The sequence below is a fragment of the Pituophis catenifer genome, unplaced genomic scaffold, assembly GCF_029215685.1.
Source record: "Pituophis catenifer annectens isolate HBS135680 unplaced genomic scaffold, rPitCat1.0.hap2 SCAF_6, whole genome shotgun sequence".
Lineage (NCBI taxonomy): Eukaryota > Metazoa > Chordata > Lepidosauria > Squamata > Colubridae > Pituophis > Pituophis catenifer.
The window spans coordinates 96,324,085-96,336,761 of NW_027256886.1; the positions used below are offsets into that span (position 1 = coordinate 96,324,085).

The window sequence follows — 12,677 nt, forward strand, 5'->3', positions numbered from 1 at the left end:
AGAAATGGTATAGAGTCTCCTGCTTGAGGAGGGGGTTGGACTAGATGACCTACAAGGTCCCTTCCAACTCTGTTTTTATTGTTGTTGTTAATATTATTATTAACTTTTCTTCTGGGTTTAACAGGGAAAAAATGAAACTTTGATGTTACTGTATATATGTTGATGGCAACAAGATTACTTTACACACAAAAATGGAAGGACACTTTTATTCTTACAATGGATGAATGGTTTGAAAAGTTGATGGAGTTAGCAGAGATGGCCAAATTGACTGCTTTGATCAAAGAAAAAATACAATTACTTTTGTTTCTATTTGGAAACTGCTTCTGGACTTTGTGCTTGAGGTGGAAAAAAATGAAACTTTGATTTTGGATTTTCCTGATTAGATAGGTTTGTTGTTATAGAAATGGCTAGTTTACATTATTATGTAAAAGTAAAAAGTTGAGGTTTGATGCTATTATTTGATGTTGAGGTTTATTCTGTTATGCTATTATTATTATTCTACAGCACCAAAGGGAGTTGGAAGTCAATGCTTTCTCTTTCTTTTTTCCGTTTGCCTTACAGTTTTCCCTTTTCCTTTCCCTCCCTTATTTTCCTACTATTTTCTTTTGTATTTTATATTATAAATTAATAAATTATAAAAAGAGAAAAAAGAAATGAACAAGCATTGCTATTTATAGTTTTCTTAATAAATAGAATATATAAGGCTTTACTTTGCCAATCTCAAGATAGATTCAGACCAAATGGTGCTGACGTTAATTCACTCAAGTTAGTTTATTTCATAAATTGCTTAACGCCCCCAGCATATATTAAACAAATCAATACTTGCAGGATAACCAGGAAAAGATGGGTAGCCTGATGGAGGATATCCTGGGTATGACATTCTGTAAAGTAAGGGGAAAAAAACAAACACTTGAGACCTTCTGTAAAATTTCGTCATTTCAAGTATCGAGCACTAATGAACTCACAGAAGGGAGACAAGAGGCATATAAAACTCCTTTTATTCCCATCACTTTTTAATTGTTTATTTATGTGTGTGATCTATAGTAAAACTTAATAATAATAATTTTATTTGTTTTTAAATTTCTTCAAATGAATACTTCATTTTTTAGGAATTCACGAAAAAAGAAAGGAAGGAATGAAAAGCCTGAGATTAATTCATTCAATCACTTATATTAAGGCTATATTATAAATGAATAGCAAGCATATGTCTGCCTGACAGCTGGTTGCTCACAAAATGTTCACTGAGTATCCAAACAGATAAAAACAAAAAGCCCACTTTCTAGGCAATGGGAAGTACTTGCAGATACTGAAATTGTAAAGTAAACAAGAGTTATGCAAAACATTTCAAAGAGGTGCTCTGTAATGTATAGTAAAAGAAACCTTACTGTTGAAATTATTAATACATTTGGGTCTCTTGGAGGACCCACACCAGTGGTGGGTTCCTCCCGGTTCGGCCCAGTTTGGCCGAGCCAATAGTGGTGACGATATGACATCACCGAACCGGTTCTGCCCTCCCCCCCATGTTATTCTTACCTTTTATTTGGCCCCACCCCCAATCTATTGCTGCCTCCTGAGTCCCAGCTGATGGATTATAAGGAAAAAAACTATTTAAACTCTTGCTGGGGGGCTTCAAAGGGCCGCCCTACAGCTGATCAGTGGTAAAAGGCAGTTTGGTGGTAGACCGGTGCCTCCAAAAACAAATGAGTAGACCGGTGCCTGCAAAAATAAATGGGTAGACCAGAGCCAGCAAACATACATGAATAGACCAGTGCCTGCAAAAATAAATGGGTAGATCAGTGCCAGCAAACATACATGAATAGACCAGTGCCTGCAAAAATAAATGGGTAGACCAGTGCCTGCAAAAATAAATGGGTAGATCAGTGCCTGCAAAAATACATGAGTAGACCGATGCCTGCAAAAATAAATGGGTAGACCAGTGCCAGCAAACATACATGAATAGACCAGTGCCTGCAAAAATAAATGGGTAGACCAGTGCCTGCAAAAATAAATGAGTAGACCAATGCCTGCAAAAATAAATGGGTAGATGGGTACAGCTCTGCAAGCACTTAAAAGCCTGGTAGACCAGTACCTCTGCTAAATCCTAAAGAATTGTCATATGACCATCAAGCCATGCCCACAAAATAAGCCACACCCACAGAACTGGTAGTAAAAAAATTTAGAACCCACCCCTGACCCACACAACTACTCTAAGGGCTATCCCCAACTGTCTCTGTATACATGTGAAAACACCACCACTTAATTGGCTACACCAACAAAAGTGCTGTTTGTATATACACACATATTATTCTAAAAATATGAGTTCCAGGTATATTTGTAAAGAAAGAAGCTGACATTCTGCGAGCTCTGAAACTAAAATAATTAAAATTTTATTCTACTAAGCTTTCATCAGCCATCTGCTGACATCGTCAGAGTATTAAACTACCATTACAGAGATCTCTGCCTTTCTATGCCATTAATCAATTTGGCCATTGAGCACGTAATAGGCCCTTCCAGTCATCTCCCACTTGTAATTAGCTGTGTTGTTTTTGCTGTCATCATGCTGGTTGATAGAGGCTTAATTCCTACTTGGTAGGAATACAGCATTCCAGACAGAATTTGGTAGGAGGCGGTGGTGAGGCCCCTCCTCAAGAAGCCTTCCCTGGACCCGGCTGAATTAGCCAACTACCATCCGGTCTCCAACCTTCGTTTTGTGGCGAAGATTGTTAAGAGTGTGGTGGCACAACAACTGCCCGGGCACCTGGATGAAGCTATCTATCTGGACCCGTACCAGTCGGGCTTCAGGCAGGGGTACAGCACTGAAACGGCATTGGTCGCGTTGGTGGATGATCTCTGGAGGGCTCGAGACAGGGGTTGCTCCTCTGTCCTGGTCCTGTTAGATCTCTCAGCGGCTTTTGATACCATCGACCATGGTATCATGCTGCAGCGGTTGAGGGGGTTAGGAATAGGGGGCACCGTTTTGCGGTGGTTCTCCTCCTTCCTCTCCGACCGCTCACAGTTCGTGTTGACAGGAGGACAGAGGTCGACTTCGAGGCGCCTTGCATGGGGAGTGCCGCAGGGGTCGGTCCTCTCGCCCTTCTGTTCAACATTTATGTGAAGCCGCTGGGTGAGGTCATCCGTGGTTTGGGGGTGAGAGTCCATCTGTACCCTGATGATACTCAGCTGTACATCTCCACCCCAGACCACCCCAACGATGCCCCTGAGGTGATGTCTCGCTGCCTGGAGGCCGTGCGGGTTTGGATGGGGAGAAATAGGCTCAGACTCAACCCCTCCAAGACTGAGTGGCTGTGGTTCCCGGTGTCGCGATATAGTCAGCTAGCGCCATCACTGACTATTGGGGGTGAGTCTTTACCCCCCCCCAGAGAGGGCTCGCAATCTGGGTGTCCTCCTGGACGCACGGCTGTCTTTAGAAGAACATATGATGGCCGTGGGCAGGAGGGCTTTTTATCAGGTTCGCCTGATCCACCAGTTGCAGCCCTTTCTGGATCGTGACGCCTTGCGCACAGTCACTCATGCCCTTGTCACCTCCCGACTGGACTACTGCAATGCTCTCTACATGGGGCTCCCCTTGAAAAGCACCCGGAGGCTCCAACTGGTCCAGAATGTGGCCACGCGGGTGGTTATGGGCGCAACTCGTTGTGCCCACGTGACACCCCTCCTGTGCGAGCTGCACTGGCTCCCAGTGGCCTTCCGGGTGCGATTCAAGGTGTTGGTCACCACCTTTAAAGTGCTCCATGGCATTGGACCTGGATACCTTCGAGACCGTCTTCTGCCACCAGTAGCCTCCCACCGGCCAGTCCGCTCCCACAGAGAGGGTCTCCTCAGGGTGCCATCGGCCAAATTATGTCAGCTGGCGACACCCAGGGGGAGGGCCTTCTCTGTGGGAGCCCCTGCCCTTTGGAACGAGCTGCCCCCAGAAATTCGTAAAATCTCTGATCTCCGTGTATCTCGCTGTGCCCTCAAAACCTTGTTGTTCCGCCAGGCTGGGCTATCAAGGTAAAGATTTTAATTGGGTTTTAAAAATGGAATTTTAAATTTGGGGTTTTAAATTGAGCCTATCATTTAATAATTTTAATTTATTTTAAATTCTGTCTGTCTTTGTGCTTTTAATCAGGCTGTACACCGCCCTGAGTCCTCCGGGAGAAGGGCGGTATAGAAATAAAATTAATAAATAATAAATAAATAAATAAATAAATTTAACACAACGCAGGAAAGCACCCGAGATTTTAATTTTTTGCATATATTCCTTAATATATGAAAAAAACAAACCGATGCTTTCATGCATATATAAATACAATTATAAATGTAAATAGCCCAGAGTTGGATAGCATATAATTTAAGAAATTATGGTTAGTCACATAGTCACAAGTTTAGATTAAATTTGTCATTTTTCTTCACCTATCTAATATCAGTATTAATAAAGAAATGTACTAATATATTATTACTGACTAACTCAAAAGAGAATGGATTGGGTATTCCACACCTTAAATAGGACTGCAAAGCCAGATAGCTGAGAAATATTGTAAGAGTGGTAGGAAATGCAGAACCCAAATGATGGTTTGCCATGGAACTTTAAAAGAGGATGAAAAGTCTCTCCTTCTGTGCTGATTATACTAAAGAACAATAAATTCTACTTCTAATCCATTTTATGTCAGCAATGGAAATCTGGAAAAGGTGCAACCTCACTTTTCTCTCTCCATTTCAGTACTTATTAGTTATGAAACATCCTCATTGTGAAAAATTACTACTGGTAGAAAGTAATGAAAGAACAAAAGGCAACTGAAGTAATATGTGATGTTATTTTATTCCGGGGGGGGGGGGGGAACATTTTCAAGCACCAATCTTAATTGCCTCAATTTGCTACAAATGTATTTCTTTTTCCCCACCCCAAATAATATCAAAGCTATTAAAAGGCAACTTATTGAATTTGAAAAATTAATTCTGGATGTCATCAAGTCAACAAAAGAATTAACATCCAAACTTTATATTATTGTATTAGACCACCATATTTCTGTCATAAAATGGCTTATAATCACTTTGAGGGAAATAACTGAGTGAGAGAATTGAGATAAGATTTCGGTTTACAAGCTTATATTCTCTCAAATCAGACAAAAATACACCACAATAATTTCTAGATAATTCATTCCACTGAAACTGATATATATTTCAAAAAATAAATTTACGCCCTTTGAATAAGTACAGTAAGAAAGGCACAACCCGTGTTTCCCCGAAAATAAGACCGGGTCTTATTTTCTTTTGGGCCCCAAAATATGCACTAGGGCTTATTTTGGGGGCGGGGTCTTATTTTTTTCCCCGTGTATGGGAGGCCCACATCTGCTTGCTTGCAAAAGGGCAGGAGGCAGTGTGGTGTGCCAATGCCGCTGCCACAAGGCAGGAGGTTGAGCTCCCCACATGCCCCGCATCAGCTTATCTCAGGGGCCCTGCAGCCAGGCCACCCATGCCCCAACACTTGCCTTGCCTTGTGGCGACAGCTCCACTGGGACCCCGCATAGCCACAGCTGTGGCCATGTGAGGTTGGGGGTGGAAGTGTTAAGGTGTGGATGGCCTAGCTGCAGAAGCCCTGAAGTAAGCCGGTGCAGGGCACATGGGGAAGCTCCACTCCCCCCTGCCTTGCCTTGGGGCCACAGCACTGCGAACAACCAGACGAAATGGGTGTGCAGCCAGCTGTGCAGGCTCTTAAGTAGGGCTTATTTTGAGGGTAGGCTTAATATTAGGTGCACGCGTAAAAAACACGCTAGGGCTTCTTTTTTGGATAGGTCTTATTTTCAGGGAAACAGTATTTGTAGTAGATCTAATCAAGGGATTTAGGATTTTTAGAAATACTATAAGTATTAATGGATCTAATTCTAGGATATAGTATTTATAGAAATGGTTAAATTCAAGAAATAAAAAATAGACCTATAATTAACTAGATATTTTTTATTTAAAAAGAAAAAATATATGGAAAAGAACTGCCTACTTGTTGCCTCCAATACCATATATGCAAAAATATGTATTTATAAAAAGCTTTAACATCAGTAGTTAATAGTTCAGAGTAGAAATATTTACAATTTAAATATATATGAAATTCATAAAATATAGGCATTTTCCTATTGCATGCTGTGAAGTTTTATCCTGTTTTAGCTGATAAATCTTCATTTTTAAATTATCTGACCATAATGGTCAGAACACTGTAAAGTGAGAAAGAATACATCTCCATATGTAAAATGGGAAGAGATACACTTCCCTAAACTACAAGCTGAAAGAGAAAAGTCCTGAAGGATTAGTCAACCAAAGCTTCTACTGACATTTATTGTTTGACAGAGAGAAAGACACATGCACAAGAGAGGGAGAGAGAGGGAGGGAGGAGAGAGAGATTTAATTTGTAAAATTTAAATGGCTGCACATCTTATAAGAATGCTTAACAATGTTTAAATTTGTGCAATGTGTAAAGTTAGGGTTAAATTTGGCTAGCTATTGTGAAGCTAAGTGAGTTCTACAGAGATAGCTCCATGAATTATGAGAACTCAGTAAATAGTAAAAAATGCTAATAAAACACATCTTATAGCCTAATTGGTTTAGTTACTAGTTATACATTTTATTTTTATATTATCTTATGTTGGGCTACATCTGAAAATATCCTATGAAAATCACCTAATTCAGTAACTAGGTAAATGTATCATGTGAATGCAGCTTTGTTGTGCTCATTAAAGGCCAGTCAGCTACTGGTTGGGAGAGGCCCTTGGAAAGCTAGTATTTATTTATTTTATTTTATTAGATTTATATACTGCCCTACTCCCGAAGGATTCAGGGTGGTGAACAGCCAAAAAGATAAAACACACAGATTATAAAATTTAAAACAGTATAAAAACGTATTAAACTATTTGGCCCAAGACGAATTAGTATCTGCTGGCTCCTGTAGAAGAGGAAGAAGATCCATCATTTGGGGCTACCTGGTTCCTATCTGATTCCCTAATCAACCCATGGTTCTTCCACCCCTACATGAGAAGCCTCACAATATCTATCTCTTCTGGTTGAGAAAGAGAATCAATAGGGTTATGACTAGCTTCTTAGTCTCCTTTTGTTTCTCAGTGCTGCTTTCTAGTTGGGTTCATGGAAAGAAACAGGGATACAGTAGCCAGAAGATGAAAAATGACAAAAATTGTAAGGAGTGTGGGTATATCTGGAAGTGCCATTTGACTGGCTAAGGACGAAACCCAATGGAGTTCCTTAGCCTGATTAGTCACAGAGATGTGTTTCAAGCAGCTGACCAGCCACAGGAACACTGTGACCATAGCAATGACTTGCTTGCAACATCTTGCTTCCTTGGTCTTAAGTTTTCCTTCCTTCTCCTTCAAACCTTTACTTTTCCTTCCTATGCATGGTTTTGGTACTTGGCCTGAAGACAGAGCTGAGTGGGGAAAGCTCTTTCTCTTATGCAGCCTGCAAAGGAGGGGCTAAACTCCATTAGATGATGAACAAATTCAATTCTGGCTTTTAATCAGAAATAGAATTAACCTTCTTTTTTTGCTCCATCTGCAGGTGTAAAGAATGGGCAAATTAATGAAATATTAAACATAAAAGATTAGCTAATCCTGTCAGGCCTCCTCAATCTTCTATCAGATAATATGTATTAAATGGGGGAGAAATGTTACAATAAATGAAATGTTAATATTAAGATACGATAAAGATTGGAGGAGTAAGAAGAAGACACAAAAGATGTACTCAGATACACTGAATGATTATGTATTGTATGTTTGTTTGTCTATAAAATAAAAAAAACCTTTTTTTAAAAAAATCTTCTATCAGCAAAATCCCCCTGAAAAAGGTTTATATTATCAGTATTAGTTCTCCAACAATATATTTTAAGTAAATTAAGTTTAAAGGCCGCTACATCTGTAGTACTTCCAAAAGCCAGCATAACTGGTAAACTGTACAATTATTTGTGATGTAAAATTCTGTGGCAGCTACCCCAGTGGTACAAATGTCTTAAGAAAAAGTTGGACAATCTGTGACTTGCATGCTGCCTTCAGAAAAGTGCAAGCAGTCCCCTATCTGCTTTTCCTGCTAGCAAGTAGATCAGTCTACCAATGGGGAAGAAATTGCAGCAGAGAAGCAGGGATTTTCAGCAACTCTGCTTAAGAAGAGGGCAATATTTTCCCTCCCCATTGTGGTGCTGAAAACTGAACTGAAAAAGCTTCCTGGATGAGAAGCGAAACATCTTCAAGAGGGAAAAAAGCAAGTCCAGTTGCCTTTTGAAAAAGCACTTTTGGGATAACCATGATCTGGATGACGGAGAATCTCCATAGATATTTATTTGCTTGTGAGGAAATTTATCTTCCTTCGCTCAAAAATTTCCCAGAGGGAATAGGGTGTATATGAAGGCGTTTCCATGCATTCACAGATCTACTTTATTTATTTATGAAATTTATTTGCCACCCATCTTGTAGCCAAAGTCTCTAGGGAAACAACCTACTCTATTTGTTAGTAAACAAGGCTAACCTCTGTCTTAGAGCAGCTACGCATTTTAAGGAAGCAGAAACGAGCACACTGACAATGAAGAGAATGACTTCACACATTAGCTGCCAGCACTATAGATCAAATTAAGGAGAAAGATTAAACACAAAGAGAAAATTTTCCTGACGAGTACATGCCATCATTAATTTGCTCATTATACAACGAGCCGTTAGAGAAAAGCGTCAAACTCAAGAGTAACAAAAAAGCCTTAAATCGTTTTCACGTTTTCACTGATTGACTTGTACATAATTTCCGGCGCTTTTATTCCACATTTTCGGTTCATGAATGACCTATATTCACAATAAGAAAGTTTGCTTCATGATCTGAAGGGGGGGCATCAAACGGGCAAAGAGAGCGGAGTGGGTTAGCTGGTTACAGCGGGAGACGCGAGCCCCTCTAACTGGGACATTCCCCCCCTCCCATAAAACAACATTAAAAAAAAAAGCAAAAATAGATCCAAAAAACTAGAGGCAGGCACACACCCTGTGAGGAACCTGGAAAGGGAGGGGGAAAGGCCGTCTCTGGGAGAAAGGGACTGTCTCTGTGGCCTCAGACGGAGCACTTCCCGGCTCGGGCTCCCTTACCCCTGCACTCGCCTGGACTGCGGCTAAGAAACTCGGCGTCCCCTCCGACCATCAACGCTCAGTACGAAGAGCAAAATGGAGACGGGCGAGGCGAGCCTGATCCGCCCCTTTCCTGGTCCGAGGGTAGGAACGTTTTCGCCCCGCCTGCCCCGCCGGCCTTCCGCCTTCTCTGGGCAACGGGAAGGCGAAAGTGGGAGCCTCCGGAAGGACGAACTTCGGCATCGGCTGCGCATCCCTGTCAGTCCTCGCTCCGACACCGAACCGGACACTAGACTACCATGGAGAGACCGCTGCGCCTCAACAACGCCTGCCGCCACTCATCGGGCACTGCTCCTTGAGCATTAGTCTTCGTTGCTCCCTTCGAAGGAGCGCAGCGTTGCCGCAAACCCTCTTTCGGGAAAAATGCATGTGCCGGATCGGGAATCAACCCTGTGATTTAGGCCCTTGTCTGGTCAAACGAAGGATGTGTAACTGCCAGTCCGCAATTTTACTTGTTGTTAGATAAACGTAGTTTTGCTTTAGCTTTAATAGGTATTAAATCGACGAAACAGGGTTTATCAATCTTAATGTTTTTTACAAGGAAGCCAGGGGAAAATCCACTGAGATAAGACCACATTTGGCTGCACATAAGAAGCCATCACAACTATAGATCTGCTATTTTTGGCAATGATGTGCCATCACAGACCTGATTTGGAGGTTCAGGTAGTTCTCAGTTACAACCAAAATTAAATCCAAAATTTCTATTGCTAAGTAAGTTAAGTTTTGCCTCATTTTATAATCTTTCTTGCTAGTTATTAAGTGAATTACTGCAGTTATATGGATCTGGCTTCCCCAATAATTTTGTCAGGTCACGAAAGATTATCACATGACCCCAGGACACTGCAACCTTCATGAGTCAATTGCAAGTATCTGAATTTTGATCACATGACTATGGATATGCAGCAATGGTCATGTGAAAAAGTCAAGTTACTGTTTTCAGTGCCATTGTAACTTCAGTCACTAAATAAATTGTTGTAAATTGAGGACTATCTGTATTGAGCTATACAATATCTGCATGGGATCTTAATGAAACTTCTGTCATATTCCTAACCTCATTTCTGTGTATAAAATAAATTCAGATTTGATCATCTTTGCCTCCCAAACTGAGACAGGTATCTGTAGAATTTTAAAAAGCACAACTGGAAAAAAAAAGCACGAGGATACAGGTAAATACAGGTCCATAGGGATTATATCAAAGTAAATGCAATTTGGCAAAAATATGTTGACAGAACTATAATAAAAAGATTAAGGATTTGTGGTGACAAAAAACTAAATAGCCATGATTTTCTAAAAAAACTAACAAAACTCAATTTTGTCTGTTATTCTGGACCTTTGTGGTAGCCGACTGACAATCTCTGCTTTAGTTTTTGATATGTACACGTGTGTACAATCTAGGGGCATAATCAAATTTGAAGAAATTATGTTGAACTTGTTTTTCTAGTTTTCATTTTTCCCTTTACACTTGAAGATGGTAAAAAAGAATCTTCTTTTCTCTGTCACGATTAATCAGATTAAAACTTCTGCTACATTTGGATTATATGGGGACCATGATTCAGCCAATGCCACTTCCCAAGAACATCCAAGTTTCAATGATTGAGGTTGCATCATCTCCTCTATGCTGTTTAAAAGCAGGGGTGGGTTCTAAATTTTTTTACTACCGGTTCTGTGGGCGTCGCTTGGAGGTCATGTGACTGAGTGGGCGTGGCTAGCTGGTCATGTGACCGGGTGGCCATGGCTATGTGTATAGGGACTACTCAAGAGGGCTGAAAAAAATCATTTCTGACAGGTCCTCGCACTTTTGACTGGTCCTCACACTTATGACCATCCTCACATTTATGCCTGTGCAGCATTCTTAACAACCATGTCACTCATTTCACAACTGCTTCTCTTCAACATGATATAAGATAGGGCAAAAAACGTAAAATGTGAGGACAGTCGTAAATTTGAGGACTGGTCAAAAGTGCGAGGACCAGTCAAAAATAACTTTTTCAGCCCTCTGAGTAGTCCCTGTGCACAAAAGGACTACCCAGAGGGTGAAAAATGTGATTTCTGACAGGTCCTTGCACTTTTGACTGGTCTTCGCAGTTATCATCATTTATGCCCATATCATGGTCATCATTTATGCCCATTGTACCATTCTTAACAACCGTGTCACTCATTTCACAACTGCTTCTCTTCACCATGGTGACAAGATAGGGCAAAAACGTAAATTGTGAGGACAGTCGTAAGTTCGAGGACTGGTCAAAAGTGCGAGGACCAGTCAAAAATAACTTTTTCAGCCCTCTGAGTAGTCCATATGCATAAAAGGATACAGCAATAGAGAGGGATGAAGGAAGGGAAGGGAAATTAGAGTAGGAGTGAAGGTAAGAGGGAGGAAGAGAGGAGAAGGAGAAAGAAAGAGGAAGTAGGGAGAAGAAGAAGAGGGGGGGAAGAGAAAGTAAGTAAGTAAGAAAAGACAGAGGTAGTAGGTTTGAGGAGAAAGATTGCTGTACAATAAAAAAGATGAAAGGGAAGAAAGCCAACCCCAAACAAATAAAGATATTAAGATAAAGAATAAATTGTTAAACTTTAAAGAATAAAAGAGAACAAATAGGAATAAATAGCAATAATTAGAAACACACATACAAACATACAACATATTTTCTTTGAACAGAGTATTTGGCCGGTTCACAAATTTAAACAGTTGTAGGAGGTTAGCACCCACCCCTTTCCTAGAAGAATGAAATATTTTGGGAAATATTAAAAAGGCAGAATATTATATTTCCCTGGATGAGAAATGGAGAAGCATATTTTACAGACAAAGCAGCTCCCACCTTCCTGCCCCCCACCCTTTGTTAATGGGCCAGAGGCAGAAAGTCAATCCTTTGTCAAAGGACATTTGCAACACAATAGCAACAGAAACTAATACAATGGGCCCCATCAAGCCATGTGATCCTGTCCACCATTAAACCATCTTTCCAAGCAGTCTCCATGTTTCCAGTGTTTTTCCCCACTTGGAGCAGAACCCAGGATATTTCTTCCAACACAGTATTTAGTCATTTCAATTAAATTTACAATTTCTATATTTCCTTTTTACCATATTTATTCCTCATCTATTTTTTAAAAAAACCAATATTACCCTTCATCCTCATCTCTAATCTTAATCAAATTCAATTTTTCCCTTCTATTCTATATTATACCCCTTCCCATTGTCATCTATTTTTATATCCATCCTCACATTGGTTAATTATGTAATACAGTTGTTTAATAATTCAACATTTTAATATAAATCAATTAGTTATATAACTACCTTTTTTGTATATTAATCAATATGAACATGAATATTCCAATTATTTCCATGCAATCCAATTTCTTACAAATCTATTAATTATATTTACCAATAATAATAAACCAAATAATTTCCCCCCTATATTCCTCCAAACCATAACTTAACCATTTCTGCTTTCAACACAATATGCAATTAATAGTATCTCAATTATTACAATTCCCTAGTTAAATAGAGCTTTTTTTTCTTCTGTG

The 12,677-nt window shown here is 40.1% G+C and overlaps 1 protein-coding gene across 5 annotated transcripts in view; it reads right to left on the bottom strand.

Annotated features, from left to right (window-relative positions):
- ANXA7 (annexin A7) overlaps positions 1 to 9,263 on the bottom strand; it is a 57,958-nt gene extending 48,695 nt beyond the window's left edge. For 2 of the 5 annotated variants that reach the window (XM_070946234.1, XM_070946231.1), the window contains exons 1-2: positions 9,120 to 9,198; positions 827 to 881 (exon numbers count right to left, since the gene is read on the bottom strand). In XM_070946234.1, the coding sequence (XP_070802335.1) occupies positions 827 to 880 (54 nt within the window). In that variant the 5' untranslated portion in view covers position 881; positions 9,120 to 9,198. Of the gene's footprint in view, positions 1 to 822; positions 882 to 9,017; positions 9,082 to 9,119 lie in introns of those variants that run through there. The other 3 variants (XM_070946235.1, XM_070946232.1, XM_070946233.1) reach the window with 3 other exon arrangements.
- Between the last annotated feature and the right edge of the window lie 3,414 nt (positions 9,264 to 12,677).